Below are 24,322 nucleotides of genomic sequence, written 5' to 3'. Positions count from 1 at the left end.
GGAGGTTTCACTTAAACCTTTCGCTTTTGTAATCAATGGGAAAGTGGAACTGGGCAGGCGAGTCAAGCTGAAAGGTGACCAGTGGCCGAAGAGAGTTAGGCCGAAGAAAGCCAGCACAGGGCAGGCACATTTTACTTATCTTTGACCGTTGCATTACAAGTGCGCAGTGTTTCAGCCAAAAGATCGCTCCAAGGCATATGAAACAAGAAACAGGATAGAGAGATGTGTGTGTGCCACTGCAGGGCCGGTTTTCATGTTTCGAAGGCGAATCGCTTCGCTGAGTGGCTTGCCTTTCTTTCTGTTTGTTCTAATCTGAAGAAGCAGTCTACACACATTTTGATTCAGCCCACAAAACGGAGCCATTAGGTCTAGAAAATTGCATTTTCTCTCGACTATAGCCGCAGCAGTTTTGAAGGATAATCGGCACTCTCGCTGCGTGGTTGTCCCGTGAGCAGCCGTGCAATATTAATTGGTGTAAATACATATCGCGATCTGTAGAAATGTAATATTCGCCATAACTTGTGGTATGGCCACGGACTACGGTTTCAAATCGCGGATAGCGTTGTTTGGATTATCGCGTGACGCACTTTGATACACCACGATTGTATTCCGTAACCAAGAAGCGTGACACCATATTCGCCAAAATCATTTACAGAACCTGCTGAACCAATCGTGCTTGTCAAACGGCGATAACTATTGGATCACCCTTGCTCTGTTACAAGTGTAATCAGTTTATCAGTGCGAAATTGCGAATGTAGTGCGCTGTGGCGTTTTAAGTGGAAAATTCGGTTACATGGGCATAAATCTATCCATTCCGTGTGTGTGATTATTGTCGTTTTTATTTCTGGCTCGAGTTTATTTGAATGTACACGATCATAACACTCAACGCGGATATATCGGAGTTTTCGTGTCCCGAAACTGTTCTTCACCATGCCGATTCCGGTAAGTCTATTTAAGTGAAATACGATCAGGCAGGAAACCACTTATGCCGTCTTGCTGTTAAATTTACTTCTGCGCGATGCCGTGTCACGACGAACAGGAGATCGGAAAATACACAGACGCTTTTAATTTTGTGCTAACCCGATTTTAGACACCAATGCCTCGTCGCCAAAACCCAGGCCTGTACACAATGCCTAGGCTGCCGATTAATACAGAGGAAATATTATAACATAATTCGTATCCGCTTGGTACGGCGCTCGGACTACAGACGCAAAATGGCCAAGAGCATACTGTGGGCATGGACATCACGCGTATTGTGGAAAACCCGCTGGATATTAATAATAGAGATTTTAGTATTATGGGAGACATTATTTATCAATGGAGTTTATGCGGGTGAATCGTGTCCCAGAGAATGTTCCTGTCTTGGACCGTTTGTAGATTGTACATATCGCAGTTTAACTGATATTCCCCGTGATCTTCCGGTGTGGACAGAAGTATTGTAAGTACTGATCGATATCGAAAACGCATCAAGTGCGTAACCGGTAAATTCATTGGTCATCTCACTTTGTGTAAAATAAAACTTATCTGCTTTGCTTTGGTTTGCTTTAGTACTTAAGTACTTCATTTCCTCGGCAATAGTGAATAGCAGTAGCAGTAAATTTGTACATGCATACTCTGTATAATTATGATAAATTAAAATTTTCCTGCTTTCTGTATGCTCATTGTAGTTTGTACTTTGTACAATAATACGATATCTTTTGACTGAGTACTTACTATTGACAGAACATTTTTGATTACTAATTTAAAATTTAAATTTGGTATCACTAGTCTGTTGTGGGTGACAATAAACTGTTAAAACAACTTATTCTAATGTTAAACAAGATTAATTTGAAGCAACAAAACAGTTAATGGAATCATAGTAATTATTAAGAAAATACTTACTGTAGGTTTTTAGTAAATAAAAAATCGAATTAATGTGTGGTGAAAACATTTACTGGATTTTGAAAATATTCTGTTTTATTGGGTTTACTTACTATTGGGTTTACTTACTATTGGATAGAATTTGGTTTACTTCTTGTGCTTGCTGCAGTTCAATATTTTTTTGCAGTAAACATATTTTAACCGGATTCTGTTATTTGCAAAACCTTGTCAGAAATCGAGTCTTTCTAAACATTTTCACAATGTATGACTAATGCTCCTGATCGCATCTGTAATTATGAATAAGACTACAAGTATGAGCAGTGTTCTGACAAAATTAATGGATACGTATCTTCAACCTTGATGCACAGATACCGAGTAAAAATTCACAAAATTTTGAACGTCTGAAGAATAATATGCCCGGAATGTATTGTAACGTGTTGAGCGATACGTAAATCTCGCCTTGGATTCTTGCATTCCGTTGGAGCGGTCAGAAAGAACGCCACAGAATCATACAAGAGTGGCGATCTTTTGAAAGGAAATGCAGTCTTTTCTCGGCTTTGATGTTGGCTTTACTTTTATTCTAGTGGGGAATTTCTATATTTGTTCTGTGGCAAGCTCTGAAAGAAAATGCATTATGTAGCCCAGCGACACAATCACACCTTTTTAATACCGCACATTGCCTTGCATTAATGTGAGCCGGGTAACGTAATCTTTCTCGAATCTTTTGGTGAAAACTAATCCATCAGTTTGCTCAAATATCCCTGGCACCTGTGGTCTTTGTCAGTCTGCACTAGTCTCGCATTTATTGATAACACTTTCCTTTAATACGGTTTTGCACAGTCTTTGGAGAGCAGTGCATTGTTTCCTGCGGTCCTGTGGACAATAGCAATCCAAGTGTTCCCAGGTTGCAAAGCGTGCATGCTTTGCCTTTGCTATTCTGCAGCGGCATTTCCTTGCACATTTATTGCATTGTATTGAGGCGGTCGTTAGTTAAAAGTGCATTTCGTTTACACTAAAGGAAATTACTAAAACCATATGGTCATTATAGTCCCTTTTCCCAAAATTATATTTAACCGTTCGCTTAGGAATTAGGCTGTATGTTGTATGAACCGCCATGCGTGATGAAGCGGTCTTCTTTTGAGCAGGAATAGTTCTATTAGCGAAACATTGGGGATCTGATTTAATTAAATTAGTACAACGTTATTGCGCTTTCGCCAGGTGCAAACCGTATTTCCCTCTATGATGTGCGCCTGTCTTATAAAAAACATGCAATGTCATACAATAATCTGAAAGAACGCACCTTAAATTTGCGTTTAATGGAAGACTGACTGAAAGGTTTATGTAACGAGCCGTCGTAATGTTATACATATTAAGTTATGCAGCACGGCACCATCATGTTAAAAAAATTCTGCTTGTAGGCATTTGCAGCACAATTTTATCACCAATGTGAGAAACGGATCTTTGAAGAATCTCATTAACCTTGATGAAATTGATCTGGGTAACAATTTGTTAACCAACATGAGCAGTCTCCTCCTGGAACTTCCCTCCAGTATTCGAAAAGTGTAAGAATTGCTGTTTACAATCGGAAAGCCGGTTGTACCGGCACAAAAATATCGTACTTAGTATTTGATGGTTTATATTGCGCTAACAAGAAGGTTTACTCAATGGTTTTCTTTTACTCTGTACTTACGAATATCGCCACTGCAGTATTAGGATTTAACAATATAATAATTTTCAGGAACATAAATAACAACAAGATGCTGGACGCCGTAATTCCTGTGGAAATGCCGCAGTTAACACAACTGAATCTCAGATCGAACAACATCTTTCAACTGCGAAGTTTGCGAGCAGCACTTAATCTGGATGCACTTGATTTATCCGACAACCAACTGAAGAATTTGAACCCAACACTGTCAGATAATACCACCATCTGGCCCACATCTCTTACCAAATTGAAACTAAACCACAACCGGATAACTACTATAACCAAGGAGATGTTCAAATCGCTATCAGCTATTCAGTCATTGTGCGTACAACATCGATTAATTGACCAATTTAATTTTTATTGCTCATGTAAAATGTGACTGCAGTAAACATTGTGGCCACTGGCAAGTGTAACAGCTGCACTGGCTGTAAAACAGGAAAAACGCTATCCACAGTTTTTTTAACAATTTCTACCCGAAAGTTCTGTCGTAAATAAACGTACTGCTTACAGGGAGCTGAATGATAACGACATCTCCGATATTGATGGACTTGCTTTCCATGGCCTTACCAGCTTGACAACATTAAATCTGGAAAACAACGACATAAAATCTCTGAATGATGGGGCATTCTGGGGATTATCATCGCTTAAAACATTGTAAGTTTTATAGTAAAATTAACAAGAATATCTGTCAAAGTGCGCCTGTATATTGCATGTGAATGGGAACAACTTTACGCACTATTTTAAATACCAAATACTTACGTCAAGGTTGCTTACGTGTAATTATGATTACTGTCAAGCTCCGAATAAGTTGCGCATTTTCATTTTAATCATGTTAGCGATGGCATATACCTCTTTCCATTCTGTGGTAAATTTTAAACCGCCTGAATTGTTTTTCATTACAGATATTTACAAAACAACAAAATCTCATCCATCCGCAAGGGGTGGTTGTATGGATTGGATGCGTTACAAATTTTAAACATCTCACGGAACGCCATCTCACGCATAGACGACAGCGCGTGGGAATTTTCACGAGATATCACACAACTGTAAGGATCATGTGAAACCACCCATTACGCGCTTTTCCAGTTCAGAAATGTCATCAAATGTATATAATTTTATGCAAACAGAGATCTGTCCTCCAACGCATTAGCCATTATAAACAAGACAACCTTTACTCCTGCCGGAAATCTGATGTTTCTCAACCTCAGCGCCAACGCCATCGTCCACATTTCCGAAGAATCCATGAAACAGCTGCGCCGCTTGATTACTTTGTACGTTGCCATTTCGGGTGTTGAAAACATATGAACTTTGCTTTTAGAGTTGTCTGTTATTTGCCATTTTTCTTCGTGTTTTCAGAGACTTATCCGATAACCAGGTCGGCCCGACGTTGGAGTCACCAACCTCCGTATTCGGCTGGCTGAAGTCTCTTCAGATGCTGTATCTACGTCGAACCGGTGCTGTGATGGTGTGTGAAACACTTTTGGACTCTTTGGTTATTTATTTACTTAATAATTGCTATCTTTTTGTATTATTACGTTTAATATTTGCGATCAAGCTTACAACACCGTATAGAACGCATTGCTTTTTCGCGCGCAGAAGTTGCGTTTTGCTTCTGTAGTTGTTGCGCGATATTTAATTTGGCTGATTGATAGTCTGATATCAATTTTTTTGCGACACTTGTCATTTTGGTACAGAGCATTTTAGATATGGCGCATTTAACTTGGTTGTGGATCAAAATTTCCGTACTTTACAGTTATCTGGGCATGCATTCGGTGGGCTGAAGCAACTTCAAGAGTTAGATTTATCGGGTAATGAGATATCCAGCGCGGAACCCGACGCCTTCCGTGGCTTATCATCCCTTCATAACCTTAAACTGAACACCTCTTCCTTTATCTGTGATTGTGACATTTCCGGCTTCCTGCATCTGGTGCAAACGCGTTCCTATCCGGACGCTCATTTCTCATGTTTCTTTCCACCGGAACTGCGCGGCAAAGAACTGCGATCTCTTACTCCAGGCCAATTAAAATGCTATGACAAACCACGCCCAAAAATCGAGAGCGATCCCGAAAGCCGGGTCGTGGTGGTGGGATCGAATATCACCATTCAGTGTTCCGCATCTTTTCCCACCGACTCAGCGGCAATTATTCGCTGGAAAAAGGACGACACACCAGTTGCCAACGCCATTACCACCACTACCGCCCGTCTCAATGGGTCTGTCATGGTGTACGTGTCGAAATTAACCATCCCGCAGACGGAGCGGAGTAACTCCGGAAATTATCAATGTATCGCCACCAATAACTTCGGGACGGTGTATTCATCCAAGGCCAAAGTGGCGGTCCACGTTTTCCCGGTGTTTGTTAAACATCCACAAGATATAACGGTGCGCGCTGGTGCGACCGCCCGTCTGGAGTGTTCTGCTACCGGCACGCCTCGACCGCAAGTACGCTGGAAGAAGAACGGCGGAACAACCGATTTCCCGGCAGCCCGCCAACGCCGACTGCGCTACGAGACCGGTAGCGATGTGATGCATATCGTTAACGTGTCCCGCGAGGACACCGGCGTATATTCCTGTATCGCCAGCAACGCTGCCGGGTCAGTAATGGCCAATGCCACCCTGGCCATCAGTGATGGCATCGGTGTGAACCTTGTCACGGATAGTGCCAATACCAAGTTGCTCAATGTGGGCGAGTCGGCGCTGTTTGAGTGTGATCAGACGTTGCGAGGAGAACGTTTTGCCTGGCTGAAGAACGGTGTGATGTTGCTGCTGACGCAGCGGCATCATCTGCTGCGGGATGGACGACTACTGGTGATATCAGAGCTAATGGACGGGGATTCGGGGATTTATCAGTGTGAGGCGGATGGTGCGGAGGGTTATGATATGGGCCCGGTGTATACACTGCGTGTCAAACGGAAACCGAGTGCCTGGTGGGATATGGATGATAACACCAAACAGAACTGGATTATTGCGGTTACCGTTATCGCGTCTATTCTTATCACCTCGTTGGCCTTCTTGGTTTATATCTACTGCACCCGCAGGAAACGCCGTGGAGTATCAAGTGCAGCAACAGGTGCGTTCGTTGCTCCGATCTTTTCTTATGTACACATGTACAGTTGTAAACATATTGTACTCGTACCGTACGGCGTACCCTACTTGCCGGTAAGCGGTACAATATTGGAATCTATAAAAATTATTTTTAATACGCAGAATTATTGTAGCATTTGTGAATATGCAAAATGGTTACCTTCAAATCGGTCAGCAGCATCATTTTCGTGTCTGATTGCTGCATGCATATGCAATGTTTACCCGTACGATATTAACAGCAAGAGTAGCGAAATTCGGAGAAGCCGCTATTTTTTATAATTCATGATAAACAGTCCGAGGCTGTGTCGGCGTATGCGTCGCACCGCCAATGACGATGTGAGGGCTCATAATTAAGCGTTATTCACGCGTGATTCTCATGATGGGTTCCGCATAGAGCTTTTTTTCCCGCTGGAGGGAGACATTAATATTGATCGAAGGCATTAAATCAGATATTATGTACCTACTATTTCTACGCGAAGACTTTGTCAGATTGTTAGCCATCATTGATTAACAATCCTGACTTACGCCGGATCGAATCATTAATTTTGATTGTGTCATTAAGTATCACGCAGAGCTTTTGTGCAATTATGCTCACCCAGAAACGCTTGATGTAAACATAGGTCTCGCTTGTCCTAATGCATTACCATATTTGCCGAATACCGGCCACCGCAGCTACAAATCATTTGCAGATACGCTTAACGTCGTCAGATCAAAGCAACCATAAGACGACTGTGTAATGTGACAAAAAATACCATGAAGTGGGACACTCGGTTGTTATACGTATATAATTTGTAAGAATACACACTTTTCACGAAAACATTTTTAGTGCTGTTGCGTGCTAAGTTTTACTTAACAAATAATTAATAAGTTTGTTTAATTTTTGAAACCTTATTCATTTTATTATCTTAGGGTAGTAGAATACTTTATGTGACCCACCATTAGATACGAGTATCGTGTAGGGAATTTGCTAAACATTATATCATCCCCTAATAAATTTGCTAAATATTATATCATCCACTAATAAACGTTTTCTGCATTCGCGCTGCGTATCTCCAAGTAAAGAAATGGCTACTTGCTGCCCAAATTCTACGAGTACGAGGACAAAGAATTCAGCAGGTTTAATTTGAAAATATTGAATGTTATGCATTTGTGCTTTGAAGGTACGGTATTTGAATAGCTTATAAGCTAAATAAGTGTTTCCAAAATCTGTCTGGAAAAGTGATACTTGTCCTGCCTTGTTGTTTGAAACATGAGCATTAGCCATGATCGTGACAATGTGTACGCTTGGTCAGTGCAGACACCGTAGAATGACCATTAGCCATGTTATGGAAACTAGTCAGAATCGTACAGAATTAATGAGTTTCCCTCTGTGACACTGTGCGTTCGTTTTACAGAAGAAACAATGCTGCCCGACGAATGCAATCCCATTAACGGTCTGCATCCTTCTGACAGCAGTTTAGATTCACCCGTGACCGATTACACCGAATACACCACGGTGGACAGTGTCGACGAAGCCTTCCCAACTGACCGCAGTAAGTTTTGTGTCTCTCTGACCATGAGGCCAAGCAGTGGGCGTGACCGCTCACATCGCACATAATCTAAATTGTCTTTTCCCGTGATGTTTCTCCAGGTGGAAGGAATCGAATCTATTCTCACCGTGCGTATCCGTCAATGGATGCCTATAATGATGAATCTTATGTGGAATCTCCGTCTTTCGCCTCCTATGCAACGCTCAAACCGGCTAAAAGCAATAAAACTTATCACGCTTCGCCGCATCGTTCTTGCAGTACGATCCCGCGAAGGATACCGTGATTTAATGTACTTTGACACTTTTTGTTTTGTACAAAACGTCGCAAAATCCTTGAACGTCTGAATCTTTGCTTGCTTTGTTGAAAAGAATTTTGTACATGTTTTTGTTGCAGATTGTAAGTCTACCTCAGAAAAGTGGAATATCTAGTCAAAATGTTTTAATATTTTGTTCTCACGTGTGTAAACATTTAATGAACTTGTTTCGGTCGGAAATTTGAGTAAAGCCAACACAAAAATAAAAACCTTGACATACTTCTAGTCTTCTACTTATGCATTGAATGTTTTGCAATGTCAATGAAATTTTCGTCAGAAGATTAGGACCACGTTCACAGGACTTGCCTAAATTTTTGAAGCCAGGCTATTTGTACGGTGGGCAGTTTGTACAACTGTGCATAATTTTATCAATCCTTGAAAATCACAACAACAGTGAGTAAGGTGCTCTCCGGCAAAGCCACAGCATAAGCCCAGAATTCCTGATTTATCTGCAAAGCACGCTATGCTTCCTACGAAAAAAAGGTGAAACTTAAAAGAAATTAAAAAAGCTGCGAACCCATACAAATACTTAACGCATAAAATCATCCTTTCTGCAAGTGCGAAGGCTAACAACACAAAATTAAACATCGTATATACACACACCAACAAAAAATAACGCAAAACTCGTTGGGTCGGTCTCCTCAGGCTACCACAATCAAATGGTAAAGCAAAGAAAACACCGTGAGAGCGCGCACGCGCACACTTAAATAACGAAACCGGTGTATGTGTTCTCTATACAGCAAAGGGATTCGTCGAGGATTGTCCATTCTGACCGAGATTCACCCAGTTAACACTATCGGTGTTGAAGGGGTCCGGGGCCGTCGAATTCGCGGACCAATCAATTGTGGTCGACGAGGACAGGCCCCCGTTCGTCTGACCATTCATGTAATGCTGATAACCGTTGACGTAGTGCGCCGCCGGCGGATGTACGGTGCGCGCAAAAGGCGCCCGTTCAGCAAAACGCTGACGTGCTTCCCTGGCGGATTCCGGTTTCTTGTCCACCGGAAACGGCGTGGAGAGACTCTTTGGCAGGGCATGGGAAGCGTTATTGACATAATTGGATCCGGCCGAGGCACTGTAGCCGTCAGGGGCACCGGAGGAACTCATCATGCTCAGATCAAACGACATCTGCTGGCACAATCGCGATATCTCATCCGTGAATTCTTCCGGTTCTTCGGATAGCACTTCATCGCTGTCCTGTATAGGAGTGCCGTCCTCCCATGTTGGCACTGAAAATTGAAACAGGCGCATTGTTTATTACAGAGGAGCTGAACCCTGTCTGCTTACTACGGTTCAAATCTAAACCATACCAAGAATTAACAATAAAAACCACACTATTAAGCGAGCTTTCAAAAATCAGTGTAATTAAGTAATAACGCAGGTTATTAACACTAGGGAGAAGCAACACCAAGGATATTAACAAGCAATAATTCGGAAAGGTTAGAAGCCAATGATGCTCTAGAACGGATGTTATTCAATTCTGTAAAGCATATAAGCCAACTACAAATCGATTTTCATGCAATAAAACCAATAAAACGAAAGAGCATGGCCCCAATTGTGGGACGCTAAACCATGAATCGCTAATAAAAGAGGATCTCGTGCTCCTCCATCGCTTTTGCAGCCAAGCTAGACACACATCCCCCATTTCAGGTGCAGCGTATGAAAATTTAAAAAGACCACAAACTCCATGAGGACTGAATTATGCAGAGATATCCAGCAAAAGGAACAATCTTACCACAAAAACACGGATTTAATTTAAAGAAAAAAGTCTAAACCAAAGCACTGTACGTACCATTACTATTGGCCCCAGTACCGGAGTTACGGAAATCCGTTGCTCCTCGCGCACTCCGACTCGATCCATCCATGGATAACTGCGGTCTCCACTTCCCAGCGGACCCGATTTCTGCTGGCCCATCGTGGGTCTGTAGGGATAAATTCCTCTTGAAGGGGGTCGCTGAATTCAACGTAGAAAGCGTCCGCAGCGACTGCTGCCTCTCCAGCATCTGCGGTGTGGCATGGGGCCGCTCCCGTTCAAACGGATTGACTACCGTCTTCACGGGTGGTGGGGGCGATACCGTTTTGAATTCCTGAGGGTTTTTCATCCGCTCCGCAATAGAAGAGGAGCGGGTCGATGATTGGCGGGCAAAGGTTGCGTTGGGAGTGTGGTTGGTCAACGGCAGACTGGAGATGCTGCGCGGCGGAGTCTGAATCATCGCCGCCGTAGTGGATGTGGAATGGTGGCGACTGACTGTATCAGGCTGCGAAGGCGGCGGTGCTGCCGCTTGGGCAATTTCACGGTCACGTTTTTGCTTCCGTTCCAAGCAGATTTGAAACGCACAACCAACCGCGTGGGAAAGACGTTCGCCCTATTGCATAACACGCAAAAGATGGTTACGCTGATTGAGAAAAAAGAAAACATGAACGCTGTTACCGATTCGCGGACAGCAATGAATCCATGGCACAACCATCGACGGGTGGCTAAAAAGTATTCAGCATTAATCGTGCATGGACAATCTGATTGCTGACATACAGCAAGTACGCAACCATAACACTATCATACCTCCATCTCGGCAGATATAGGAAAAACCACGATCATGATTGCGGTCAGGTGCGCAAAAGGACACTTTCTCGATTGTCTGATCCACAATTAATTGCTAAAAGAACGTCATACGATTTATTTTTAAAACCAACGAGGAACCGAAAAATCATACACATTAATTTAAGGCTTCAACTCAGAAAGACTGAATGACCCATTCACATAATTTTCAAGGATATATAAAATTTTGCAAAACATCTACAATCAATCTAGTAAACTTGATCGCAAATAACAACACATGCCGACAAATGTTTCAGAAATTTTAAAGAATTCTGGCGCAGACTTAACGGCATTAAAAACAGTTTCAATAGTCGGATCCAGGTATGTTTATTTTATTTCAGAAAACCGTTAAATCACGGTAATCAAGCCAATTCATCAGTACCGCATAAAATTAATGGAAAAAAAACAGCATCCAGCATCGTGCGGTAAATCCTTTAAAGAAAAGGCAATTTCTCGTAATTATCAAATCATTTTAGTCACTTCGAACATTTAAAAACCAAACTGTTCGCTTAGGAACAATCAGTAGATCATACAAAGACGGGTACTAATATTTAAATTAGCCTGTGTTCATTTTACATGCAGCTCTTATATATAATTACTTTGCTATAAAATTAAATTTCTTCTAAGAATCTGCAACCGGAAAAAGATAATCAACTGATAGAGTTTCCGCATAATTACCGAGCTCGTTGCATCCACAACCCGCAAGCCATCACCACTAATGTGCAACACCGCCCGTTGCGTTTTCCGGCCCGAATTCTGCGCAAATTAAGTTACGTTATCCCAGCTCCATGCCGCACAAACAAACAGCGTAAACACCGTGTCCTTACCCGCAGCTGTTTGAGCGCTTCCTCACATATTTGCATTCCACGGGATTCAAACACCTCAATACATCCCAAGTACTGCAATATCACAGAGAAACACTTGAACACGCAATTTGACAAACATCCGCCGTACGTCGGATGCAAACATTTTAAAAAGTACCGGTACTGCCATATTCAGCCGACTTCTAATCACCTGTGTTTTATTAAGACACGTCAATGCTTCTTATTGCATCCTTGCAGAGTAAAAGTACGTCATTGATTTCAAGTCTGGCTACCAGAAAACGATAATACTCATAGTCATACCGTACAGGATTGCCGAGCGGAAAGAGCAATCGATCGATAGACTTGTGTGCAATGCCTATATAGCCTGCGCAAATTTTCAACTTGGTAGAAAATAACTTGATGAATTTGTTCACCCACCCAGGAATCACTGGGCTGAATAACAAGGTCAAGCCAGAAACTCTACACGCACTCTCTCTCAAACTTTCCGCCCGAAAGTCCCCTCTTCACAATGCATAAACATCGCGATAACAAAACCATTTTATGCGTCAGTGGATTAAAAGTTCTTTATCAGTATCATCGCAGTGGGCGCAAAAAAAAAACAGTATAAACAATGTAAAATGCGTATCTACAGCTTTTACTTACATTATCCGTGTATAAGACTTCTAGAATTCTATTATGTAAGTTTGTAAGAAAGTTTATCGAAATGCAAGAATCTTGTTCTAACCAATCTTTTGGTATTCACGAACCGCAAGAACAATATAATAACCAGCCTTCTCAATTTTTGAGAAAAACATTTAAACGTAAGTATTCATGAATTTTCAAGTAGCATAATGAGACCTTCCTACATCAACCCAGCTTCTACAGGTAATTACGTAGCGAAATATTAAATTGTAGTACTATCATAGCAGGTACTACAATTTTAATACTACACTTCTTTTTCGGTTAACATTTTATCAAAGCTAGTAAGAAATCTTACTAACTTGTAAATTAGATCTCGATCAAATACATAAGCAGCCATTACCCAACCCAGAACGCATGCAGTGCAGCATTTATTCTCACATACTTCTACAAAAAACATTTTTAACTCGAACGGACCTAGTTCCACCATTAAAATCTAATCGAAATAAAAAGCCGGCCTTGAATCACACAACAAACACAATCGCTATCCACAACCATTTTATTAAATTACTGCCTCTGCGACAAGCTATTAAAACCAATTTCAAATAAAAAAGGTCTGCTCTAATGACCGACTGTTTGCAAAACACGCAAATGTCAACAAAAAAGATCACAGTCAGGATAAACACAGGACGCCAGCGTCTCTTCTTACGTAAGAGCCTTGCCCTGAGCCAAACGTTAGTGACACTGTCTTTTCTTGATACACAGTCTCGAAAAGTCATTTTAGTGATTAAAAATTTTTATGATAATCAATTTACTGACATGTAAAATTCAAAATAATGTTCAACGATGACAGAGTCTAATTACTCGCTGGCAGTCACTACGTACTCTTGGTTTTTGTCCCAACTTAGCTTATAAGCCTGCTTTATACTGTAGTTTAAGCCACACTTTGTAGCACAACATTCCTTACCTTGACTTGGAATGAGCAGTTTCCAGCACGAACTGCTACCTCATCATTACTCCATTGTGGAGGCTGAGCACTTTCGCCTGATGAGGCCGATGATGGAGCTTTCTTGGAACGGCGAAAGGACTGCCGAATACTTCGCCTGATGCGATCCATTGATCTGCCTGAAATACCATCAATGTCTGAGCGTCTGCACCAAGATATCAAATTATCCCGAGATCTTCGGATGGATGAAGACGCTTGATTATGTCAAAATCCAAACAACTTAACATAAACACAGAGAAAACCAGCACAGACATTCTTCAGTATAGCAAGTACACAAATAAACACGATCGGTTTTGTTGATACCTGCGCAATAAGTGTGTTTACGGTTTATGAGTGCGAAAACTGCAAGCTGAGAAAAACGCTTCCTCTGTACTACGGTAGCGAATCTGGGAAGTGCAGGCCAGCACATAATACAGTAGTATGAGACGGGATTGAGAAGAGCACGCGGTACTGTGGTACGGTATTGTACATCCGTTCATTGACTAAAACAGATTTTGTAAGTTGATAAAACAGCTCACATTACGTAAAAAAATTAATTTCTACCTGGAATTTCCTAAGTTAATATTAAGATGGAATGAATACTTACACAAAGACTGAATATCCCTACAAAATTAATCATATCGCGGTAATAAAGCTGATACTGATGAAAAACACGGTTACACGAGCGATGTAAGTACAATATATCTATACTTATCTATATGTTAACCTATCTATATCTAGAAGTATCTATATGTTAAGCTGCAGATTCCTGTAGCAGATATTTTTCGTTGGCAGTATAACTTTTCCAGCACAACTTTTAATTGTATAATGCAAGTTTGTTTCATTAATTTCTTTGGTAATGTTGACGTGCATACATTATGATTATGACGACAGTAAATTACAGCCCTTAAAAGCCCTTTAGTGAGTATCTGTATTATATTTAAGCTTGTACAAAGTACAAACCTGGAAGGTTTGAATGCTGGTTAACTGTTGGCTTGTGAACCAAACTGTTTAGCACATGCTGACCGCAAATTATTGGAAGTCGCTAAAATTTTAAGTCAGCGAAGTCACACGGTTAATTATGTACGTGAATATTGCGTTACAAAGTGAAAGGAATTAATGCGGAACAGTTGTACAAAAGCACTAATGCGGTACAGTACCGTATTAATGTGCATATGTATTTTGCAATAATCGTTGTACAATATCTGTAAGTACTACACTTAATATTACTAAAATGTAAATTTCTTAATTGGGCAAGGTTATTGAAAGCGTTCCTAATTAACGATTACCTTCTAACAAATTACTAAACGTAAAGAACGTTCATTGATGCGGTAAAAAAAGACGTTTTACTTATAACTCGTGCTCGCCCATGACATCCCGCTAGCAGCATGGCAGCGGTGTACACTGGTACAATTAGTAAGACGTATCAATTTTTATGCATGCCCGTTTATTAAAACCATTTATTTTCTTACTCCTCCAGTTATGTTTGCTAAAAAAGTGTTAACTTACGCATTCGATCCATTTTTATAACGTTCTGCTGTCGCAAAATAGTCCAATCAAAAATTGTAATTCCCAGAACAGATGTGGCTTTTGAGTTTAATATTGCAAAAAATTTACTGCAGTAGCATACAAAAAATCACAAAATTAATGGCAAAATCCTTTGGCCAAAAGACCGAATTCGTTCACACAATTCAGATCGTTAATTCTAAGTACAGCAGTTAAATTAAACATCAACAATTTGTGAGATCAAAAAATGGAATGTTAGAGAGAAAAATGATGAAACCAGGAAAACTCTAAGGCACATCAAATATGCAAAAACACAAAAATCAGCAGAACGCGAGGGCAGCTACACCCGCGTCTGGGTTTTCGCAATCAAGAATTCCGAACTCGAACTACACCGTTCTCACTGTTATCACCAGGTAGGTACACACCATGTGCGCATTCCGAAACACAATCACATAATCAGAAGTGAGCAAACTGCCACCGTCAGCATATTCGTCACCGTTAGCATCAACCTTCCGGCGCTAGACACCACTTTGCGGCTCACCGGTCCCACCGTATCGTCCGCACTGTGATCAATGTAGCCGCTTTGTCGCACACCTTTACCAGAACCGGAAGCCGGTGCAATCAGCGTGTTGTTGGATTTCGGCAACATCTGCAGCTTTTCATCATCGTTCTCCGCAAGATGGTCTTCAGTTGTTGTGGGCAGGAACGTCGACGATTCCATGGACGATGCAGGGCTGGACGTTGCGGAAGTGGTGGTTGTTGCTTCTGTGGAGGTTGTTGTGCTCATCGACGTGCTGGGAGTAGTTGTGGTGGTGGTGGGGGCAGATGTTGCAGTCGTAGTCGATTCCGTCGACGTCGTGGCTGTGGTCTCACTTGTCTCTTCGCCGGATGACCACCGATGGGATGGTCTTGTTGGGTGGGCATGATGATCCTTCCGTTCCGCTCGATTCACGGTATTGACCACGATGACAGTATCGGTGGTGGTCTCCCAGGTTATAAATTCTGCAGTACTTGTACTGATAACGTTAGGATTATCTGTCACGTAATCCATGTCATCGGCACTCTCCGTAATTTGTTCATCCTACGAACACGAATGCATCAAGATAATGTACTCCACAAGGTTCCACATATTGCCTTATGTTTAAATTAACAGAGAATTCAATTCTAAAATTGGCTCAATGTCATGATTTTGGTTCGCAAAATTATTTTATTGAGAAATTTAGCAAACTACCAGAAAGATTCACTTTCAGTTTGAACAGTTAAAAGGTGCAGATTTTAGATCTGGCAAATGTTACCGAAATAGACTAGCGTCGGTCAGAACAATTTTAATTGCCACCTTTTTTAAAACATATTTTCACTAATTATTGTGAAACAGAATACGAAATATCTAGGTCACTCTTACCTCGCTGTGCTTATTTGGCAACGCGTTCTCGGAGTTCGAAGCGAACTCCCCGGTTTCTTCATGAAGGTCATCGTCCGATGTGTTTTCGTCGACGTATCCATCGTGACCAAAATCTTCGCCGGCTGCAGATGTGCTGGACGTTTCGGTCGTTGTCGTCTCTTCCAGTTCTGCGCCAGAATCGGCTTCCTTGTTCATCTCCGGATCCGCTTCTTCAGAATCATCATCGCCTGCAGCATGATGTGCGACTAGGGCGTCTGTTTCCCTGTCATCGCCCTGTTCAGCACCGCTTACATCAGATTCCACGGCGCCGGCTGGATGCTCGCGATCGCTCGCTTCCTCTTCCTCGGCGTCGTCGTAGTACGTTGCCGTATCGTTGCCACTCACACCTGATTCGTCGACCGTAGTTCCTTCCAGATCCGGCGTTTCAGTATGTAAATCAAAATCTTCCGTGACAGCTTGTTGTTCAGGTTTCAGGTTTTGCACGTCCACTAGATACCGCGTGACCATTTCCGGGTGGAACATATCATAGCATTGAAACACAGCAATGTCTTCGTAAGTGGCATTGTGAATTCCCAAGTCAAAGCCGTTAATCAAATGATAGCGCTGTTGCTTCCTCAGCTTCACTGTGTCGTGAAAAAGAGGCACCTCGGAGTTATCCGCAATATTATAACGAACCCACATCATTTTCGTTTTCCCGGGTGTCACCATGTTGTAGCTATCACACCCAAGTACGAGCTGCTGACCACCGTCGACGCTAATCTTTCGAATACCCTTTAAGTCGAGCACGCTTCCCGTGGCTTCTTGTGGAACAGGACTGCAGGAGACAAGGCTGAAAATTGAAAAAACCAGAAAAACGCACGGCAGTCTGCATCCCGATAACAGAAATGTGACAGATTTTGCCATCATAGCACCTCGAGGCACGAAGCAATCAAAGAAACCAGCTAATGGAAGCACAGAATTCCTGTACGCGCTCACGTTTTACCGATCAGGAAACAATTATATTAATTTATTAACAATATGGTTCATTAGGCAGAACTAAACACAGGATCAGGAAGGAAAAATTCAACGACTTAACTTTAATTCAAGTCATTCGGCAGCACATGCCTTTAAGAACTGTACAAGCAAGACTCGCTCAACACAAGTTACAGTAAAGTTGGAAGCGATAACCGCTTGGAACTGCCAGATCCTGTCATCCAGATAAAACGATACGAAGTACAATCGAAAGCGCCGTACTACCGCGCTTGATGACTATCAGTTCCCGTTCAGCTAAGTAATATAAGCCGAGTAGTCAAAACTAACTTGCCGGTGGACAGGCGGTGGTCCGGTGCTGATCATCGTACGTACAGTACAGCACATACGAACAAAATAATTATAGCATTTGTACATGACATTGTGTAATAAGATAAGAGGAAGGCTCCGCACACCACGTTTCACCACCAAAGTCTCCGCACACCACGAAACAGCACCGCCAGGCTCCGCACACCACTTTTTATTATTTTTTAATTTTTTTACAAAAACCACCGAAATCTCCGGACACCACCAAGTGCAGAATGCACACCACCACAGTCTCTGCACACCAATATTTAAAACAAAATTAATTAATTATTTTTACGGGCGGAAAAAAGACAGCTCTTTCGTCTCACGGTCTGGCTTCTCTTTTTTGATACCACTCGTTTGCCTCCGCTTCCGTTATAGTAGCAAATTTTTCGGTTTTACAAACTTGCCGAACGCAAGTTGTTTTTGTTTGCGGATGGTTGCTTGCCGCAACCACACGTTTTCTGCTGTGCTTACCTACTTTTTGCTGTGCTTACTTAAGAACTTTCTGTGCTTACTTACTGTGTAGTACTTGATTTACGGATGCTGTATAGTAAAGATTTGCCTTGCGCTATATTGAAACCCAAAACACTGTAATTTAGATTACTTAAAATACGCTGCTCGGTCGTATATACGACTAATATGAGCCATGTTGTATTTTTCGTGTGTGTACAGTAGATAGTACGTACTTTACTTAAAATACGTTGTACGTAAGTACTACCTGCTGTACACAATACGAAAAATACAACATAGCTCATATTAGTCAAACATACGACCGAGCACTGTATGTTCCCGAAACTACGAGTATAGATATAAGGTGGTGTCCCGAGACTGACGATCTTTTTACATATATATGGTGGTGCGCAAAAATGGTGGCCCGAGACAAAATGTGGTGCGAACAGTGGTGTGCGCAGCCTGGTGGTGGTGAAAGGTGGTGTGCGGAGACATTGGTGGTAAAACGTGGTGTGCGCAGCTTTCTCCATAAGATACTTAATTGTATTGTTACTGTATTGATCTACAAGACTACAACTAGCCGTGATGGAATCAAAGTAGAAGTATACCATATCAATCGTAAGCCACATAAAAGTTATAGTAAATACACATCTACACTCTGCATACTTAATAATAACAAGAGAATGCGTAGCTGGAAGTTCCAGCATGGAACTCATGTAAGTCATTAGATTACGTAGTTTACCTCTTCATCTGTAGATATATGTGCAATATGTTTATAGATATTATTTTAGATCCATACACAGTATTCCATACACAGTATCCTATAATAATACTAAATTACCATATAAAGTATTGTTATTTTGTGCTAGTGCAAACTGTGCAATACCAGCGACAGCGTCAGATGACGTGCGTACGATCATCGGTCCACCGAAGTACGAGTGGAACGGTATAAAAACACTTGTACTGACCGGTGAAGTTTTTACTGCAAATACTTACATACAGTTAAATGGAGGGGAATTCTCATAAACGGAGGGTACTAGATGCTTCGAAACAGATGGATTTTAATCGCTCTGAATAAGTGAACCGCTCTTTTATTTTGAATTCAATTTCTTAGGTTGTCATAATGTCTGCTAAACTGATTATTTGTTTTGGTACGGTTCTGATATGTTTTTACTTTCTCCAAATTTGCTCAGGCGGAGATGCCGGTGGTGGCCCAGGATCTCGGAAGAAGTCCACAAATCCGCGTAAGAAATACCGAGTACAAAGTATCTGTAATTACGCAGTGCAGAGTTTTCACTAACAATAAATTGGAAGGGCACGAAATGATTCATTCAAAGTCCACGAATAATTAATAATGTTTGACCTTTTTACATTAAAACTGTTCTTCTTTTTCAAGTTCCAGCATTTTAAAGATCAATTTGCAAGCCCCAGATGAACCAGGAAAAATAGTGATTACATCAGTTTCATGCCGTTCACTCAACTTGTTGCTGGTTGTTCACTACAGTTGTAAAATCTGGATTGTGCCCGCAGCCCAACTGCAAAATGGGAGTTAATTGCGCTTATTCCTACGATTGCTGCAACTTAGGAGGCTCGGCATTTTGCGTCCCACGACCTTGTCCCAGTACTCGTTACTGCAAGAACGACCAAGAATGTCCAGGGGAAGAAGAAAAATGCTGTGCCACGGAATCTGGTCGCGCTGTCTGCACTCATGCCGTTTTTGTTGTTTAAGTTCGAAGTGTAGCAGTGCAGTACATAATCACACTACACAGTTGTAGTTATAACTGTTAATTTGGTCTATTGCAAACTACATATAATATATAATATCATGTTTATGCGAACGAATAGCAGTCAACAAATTAAGATTTACCCCTTTTGTCTACAGTTTTAAAGCTTGCACTTAAAAAGCTGACGCATTTCGGCATTCTGCTGTTTCTATGTTCCAGTGATGGCCATGGTCAATTCTAAGTCATAATTAATTTCAAAGAATTGCCCATTATAGTGCACTATTCGGCCTGTTAAATTCCAATTTTATATACAGTGTGCAGTAGAAGACGTCGTTGTACAATACACTTGTACTTATGGTTAATGTTAACATAATAAGCCTTGCCCGACATTGTTTTTCTTAAATAATAAGCCGTGTCCGGCATCAACAACCAAATAACAGGTTTTTTTGTATGGCATACAAAACTATGGTTGCTCGGATTATTGTAACAATGAATACAAAATGCAGGGTTAGAGTTTAGAATTATTAGCTCTTACCAGGCCAGAGCTACGGTATGTATACATACCGTAATATCAAAGAACGATTTAAACAAAATGTAATGTAAAGCGCTGTACAAACACGAATGCCTCCGTGTCATAATAAGAAAAGCTGTCAAAACTGCTGGCACGACTTCTTTTGTATTGTGCACAAGCATTCCGCAAAAGTGACAGCGAAACCTTCAGCCAGCGTTAACGATGTTCCATGTTTCATACTCAGGATCGTGTTCATCCAGGTTTAATCGGTCCACAATATCGTACTGCAAAAACAATAGATTTATAAGAATTTCAATCATAACCAACTGACAATAATTATAACACGATTTCGTGATAAAAAAATCGCAAATCGTAGTTCAGAATACATTCAAAAGACTGGAACGAGCACTCGTACTGCGTAACTATGACTGATATAATATACAAATGATCATTATTTTTATAATTCGTATAATTATAAATATTTATACGAGACAGCGCGAGTTTACTGGTTAGTTCCCATACCGTATCTTCACTGGCAATTTCGGAAGGCGTAAGGCTGCCACCGCGTCCGTAATGGCAGTATGCAGTAGCCAGTTCCCGAGCAATGAGATCTTCCTCTTGAACAGACTGCCGCGCAGTCATGGTGTGGGCATTCATGGATGCGGAGCGTGACCGAGGACCACTCCCCGCAGAATGGTAAGATTCTCGCATACTGCCGGCAGTCGGGAAATTTGCTTCGTGGCTAGACAACACGGGAGGAACATTTCCACCAACTGGAAAAGTGCCAGATCTGTTAACCATTGGCCGATCAAACGAATTAACGGCATAAGCATATTCTTGGGATCCGCGAGATAACACACGCGGGCGCATACGACGGTCGTGCTGGAAATGAGGCGGAAAATCTCCCCCGAACATGGCCAGTCCGGCATCGGGCGGCATATCCCGAGGAGGTTGACCGCGGAAACCGAGGTGGGGTGGGCCAAATCCTGGATCCCGGTACCGGTCAGCTGTTGGTACCGGGGGTGCCCGAGGACCGGAAAAGGGCATCCTCGCGTATTCTTCTCTTAATAAAATATCGCGATCTGTTACCTCCATGGAGCGGTCATAATCGATATTCCGACGGAATCGTAACGATGCATGATTTGCCATCACACAGTGGCTACAATAATATTATTGTATCTGCAAAAACATATGAGTAAGTATTAATCATTGTAAGCTGCATAACATGCAAAATTTATTGGTACATATAACGGACCACGGCTTCCATCGTTCTCCATTGCTAACTGCAAAACTGCTTATATTTGGATGAAATATTAGTACACCGCTAAATATTGCACATACCGTGACATACGAAAAGTTAAATTACTTGCAGACATACGGTAAATCTTTACGCCACCCTTTTAAACAATAAAACTAAAAAATACTTTACCTCATTAACCGACATACCTGCTGATCAACTGCGTTAATTTAGCCCATACATGTAGGCTGTAAATAAGAGTTGAACAAAATTATGATTTTAAATTTTTACGACACGATTCATGAACAATAAAGATGTACATGTATGGTAAACTGGTAATCCTCCGTCGTACGGTAATTGCGGGAGTCGAACATTCACAATTTCACAAATCCGACGTTATCGAGCTTTGTAATTAAAGCTCCCGAACTGGTCACAAGTGCAGCAGGTATCGAAAACTCTGAATTTTATTCTAATAGTAACTTATCAGAGCTGAATTTACAATCCACATCCGAACAAATAGTCTAGGTATAAATTTAGCACTGACGGAAAAGTTTATGTTTGACTTTACAATTAGTAAAGGCGACCGACGACGAGAAAATGTAAAATCGAATAACAACAGGGGTGCGGTATGTAGCGCGTAACAAACTTTCGGAACGATAAGAGTAAAGCTTAAGTGCATCACGCGCGAACTTCTACTACATTGAAATCGAATTGGGTCACATGGTAAACCATGTGCGTTTATGTTTTTCACGAATAGTGTAGAAAACTATTGTGGCGAAAACAACCGCTGTCAATTGCCGAAAACGGCAGTTTTGTACGGGTAGGTTGTGGGCAACTTTATTCCTGCTGTAATTACGTAACGAAGTGCTTACAATTAATTTTTTTACTAGAAGTAATGTTTATCCCAGTTCGACTTTTCTGTCACAAAATAGCTAGACCATCATCAAGCATGTTGACAGAGATAGCTAATTCCCATAATACTAAAACATAAATACTGGACTTTATTGGTCAAATCAATGCCACAATAATTACTTAACTGGAGGATCGCGATACCCTATATTTAAAACAAACCCTTTCATTTAAAAAAAGGAATACAGTTAGAATAAGAAACGATAATAAATTGAGGATGATGAAACTGAATAAATCTTCGAACACACCGGTATTATAGTAATATTTTAGAAATGGATGAGCAATGGATTCCATGGACCGGAAGTGCGGCAAAGGTTACCTTGTCAATCCGTCGCAGTCATCAGCGACGTCGGCGTTCGCTAAACAACCGCACCGCGCGGCATTCACGTGTTATAGTGATATATTCAAACGTCAAAGCCAAGACTTCGCACTACAGATCGCTTTGGCGCTGGCAGCCGGGCAGACTGACTGACGGAGACATACACAACAACCGTATCTGTATGTACGCTCGAGTCGGCTCGACAAAGCGATGTGGAATATCCCCAGATTTTTCGATGTGCTGTTACCTATAACGCTAGGAATACTTGGTGGCATATATATCTGGAAGCCAGCAGTAGAGAAAGCTGCAAAAGAAGTTCAACAGGATCGTCGAGATAAACCGCAATCATCCTCTCAGAACACGTTATCCAGTGAGTTGAAAGAACCAAATCCGACACCAATTGTTCCGCAGTAGTTGATGATGTCGTCGTCCGCGCAAGATCGCCCTAATCCGCCTTCCGGAGCTGGTTCGGGATCCGGAGCCACGTCAGGCTCCGGTGCTTATTCAGGATCCCAGGGCAAATCATCCAGTCAAGCTGCGATACACGGACAACATCAGAATGTTGGCAGTGCTTCAAGTGGGAGTGCCAGCGGCAGCAGCAATGGAAGTTCCGGATCCGGAGCGAAAATCCCCAAAACACCAAATCTGGGTGCAGCAGCCAGTGCAGCGGGAAATGCGTCGCGTGGTGGCGGAGTCCCGTGGTTGGCACTGGCAGGCGCGGCCGCTGCGGCAGGAGCTGGATACTTTTATTACAAGAACTACTACTCCAAGACGACCGCGAAGCCTTTTGACGATGGGAGAGTGAAAGGTGTCGATAAATTCGACACGAAGTATGTTGAGGAGAAGTACAAGGAGCATGGCCATAATCCTGATCCTAATATCATGGCGAATGCTAAAGCACAGGAGAGTCGGCAGCGAATTGATACGAAGCAGAATCCAAATGAGGTACTGCGCGGAAAATGAGTGATGTTGAATGTTGATTGTGTACAGCGTGGATTGTGCGCCTTGTCGCTTATGGCAGAATACTGTAATTTGGTTTTTGCTGTGTGTGTCAGTGTGATTGGATGTTTTAATCGGGTCAATAATTTTTAACTCCACATTTTGGCATTTCGAGTTCATGTTTGAAGTTGTTAACTTTTACCTGCAGTGCGGTAAAACAGCGACACGTTTTGGAATCGTTTTGCTTTTTCTGTCCGGTATATTTATATTTAAGTGTATGTATTAGTATACTTTTATCAATTGTCATGTCATTGTAAAGCATAAATTGCTAACATTGCTGTGCAGATTATGCACGAGTGCGTGTACAAAGGAAGATTACTGAAAATGAATTTCGTATTCACGAGAACAGAAGATATCACAAGATGTGCGCATTGTACGTCTTTAAGAAACTACGAACTTTTGTACCAAACGCTTTTCGCCGATAGCGAATTAGGTG

General features: G+C 41.7%; 5 protein-coding genes across 12 annotated transcripts; 2 read left to right on the top strand and 3 right to left on the bottom strand.

Moving 5' to 3' along the window:
- The first annotated feature begins 301 nt into the window (after window positions 1-301).
- LOC129584814 (leucine-rich repeats and immunoglobulin-like domains protein 3) lies at window positions 302-8,697 on the top strand. The gene is made up of 11 exons (XM_055477140.1): window positions 302-942; window positions 1,091-1,438; window positions 3,279-3,422; window positions 3,599-3,886; window positions 4,076-4,219; window positions 4,468-4,611; window positions 4,693-4,836; window positions 4,922-5,030; window positions 5,319-6,633; window positions 8,042-8,179; window positions 8,278-8,697. The coding sequence occupies exons 2-11, from the start codon at window positions 1,215-1,217 to the stop codon at window positions 8,457-8,459; spliced, it is 2,832 nt and encodes a 943-aa protein (XP_055333115.1). The 5' UTR covers window positions 302-942; window positions 1,091-1,214; the 3' UTR covers window positions 8,460-8,697.
- Window positions 8,698-8,833: 136 nt separating this feature from the next.
- LOC129584556 (protein numb-like) lies at window positions 8,834-15,438 on the bottom strand. Of its 4 annotated transcripts, none has more exons than XM_055476761.1 (8): window positions 15,022-15,438; window positions 13,495-13,652; window positions 11,913-11,984; window positions 11,764-11,841; window positions 11,050-11,143; window positions 10,921-10,967; window positions 10,282-10,855; window positions 8,834-9,718 (listed from the first exon to the last, which is right to left on the bottom strand). In XM_055476761.1, the coding sequence occupies exons 1-8, from the start codon at window positions 15,032-15,034 to the stop codon at window positions 9,222-9,224; spliced, it is 1,533 nt and encodes a 510-aa protein (XP_055332736.1). In that variant the 5' UTR covers window positions 15,035-15,438; the 3' UTR covers window positions 8,834-9,221. The 4 variants fall into 4 exon arrangements, with proteins under 4 accessions (XP_055332736.1, XP_055332735.1, XP_055332737.1 ...); XM_055476760.1 differs by lacking the exon at window positions 15,022-15,438 and adding an exon at window positions 13,837-14,227; XM_055476762.1 differs by lacking the exons at window positions 13,495-13,652; window positions 15,022-15,438 and adding an exon at window positions 13,005-13,208.
- LOC129584558 (uncharacterized protein DDB_G0271670-like) lies at window positions 15,190-17,603 on the bottom strand. The gene is made up of 2 exons (XM_055476764.1): window positions 16,421-17,603; window positions 15,190-16,099 (listed from the first exon to the last, which is right to left on the bottom strand). Exons 1-2 carry the CDS (start codon window positions 17,324-17,326, stop codon window positions 15,467-15,469), a joined length of 1,539 nt encoding a protein of 512 aa, XP_055332739.1. The 5' UTR covers window positions 17,327-17,603; the 3' UTR covers window positions 15,190-15,466.
- Window positions 17,604-20,254: 2,651 nt separating this feature from the next.
- Window positions 20,255-24,068, bottom strand: LOC129584653 (uncharacterized). 5 transcript variants are annotated; one of them, XM_055476912.1, is made up of 4 exons: window positions 21,980-22,341; window positions 21,852-21,907; window positions 20,945-21,601; window positions 20,255-20,706 (listed from the first exon to the last, which is right to left on the bottom strand). In XM_055476912.1, exons 3-4 carry the CDS (start codon window positions 21,569-21,571, stop codon window positions 20,629-20,631), a joined length of 705 nt encoding a protein of 234 aa, XP_055332887.1. In that variant the 5' UTR covers window positions 21,572-21,601; window positions 21,852-21,907; window positions 21,980-22,341; the 3' UTR covers window positions 20,255-20,628. The 5 variants fall into 5 exon arrangements, with proteins under 5 accessions (XP_055332887.1, XP_055332886.1, XP_055332888.1 ...); XM_055476911.1 differs by having other exon boundaries at window positions 21,869-21,907; XM_055476913.1 differs by lacking the exons at window positions 21,852-21,907; window positions 21,980-22,341 and adding an exon at window positions 22,888-24,068.
- Window positions 23,308-23,850, top strand: LOC129584745 (glycine-rich protein 1-like). The gene has a single exon (XM_055477055.1). It carries the CDS (start codon window positions 23,308-23,310, stop codon window positions 23,848-23,850), a length of 543 nt encoding a protein of 180 aa, XP_055333030.1.
- Window positions 24,069-24,322: the final 254 nt, after the last annotated feature.

Source organism: Paramacrobiotus metropolitanus, unplaced genomic scaffold (assembly GCF_019649055.1).
Source record: "Paramacrobiotus metropolitanus isolate TYO unplaced genomic scaffold, Prichtersi_v1.0 Parri_scaffold0000014, whole genome shotgun sequence".
Lineage (NCBI taxonomy): Eukaryota > Metazoa > Tardigrada > Eutardigrada > Parachela > Macrobiotidae > Paramacrobiotus > Paramacrobiotus metropolitanus.
This window is presented reverse-complemented; position numbering and strand designations above follow the sequence as displayed.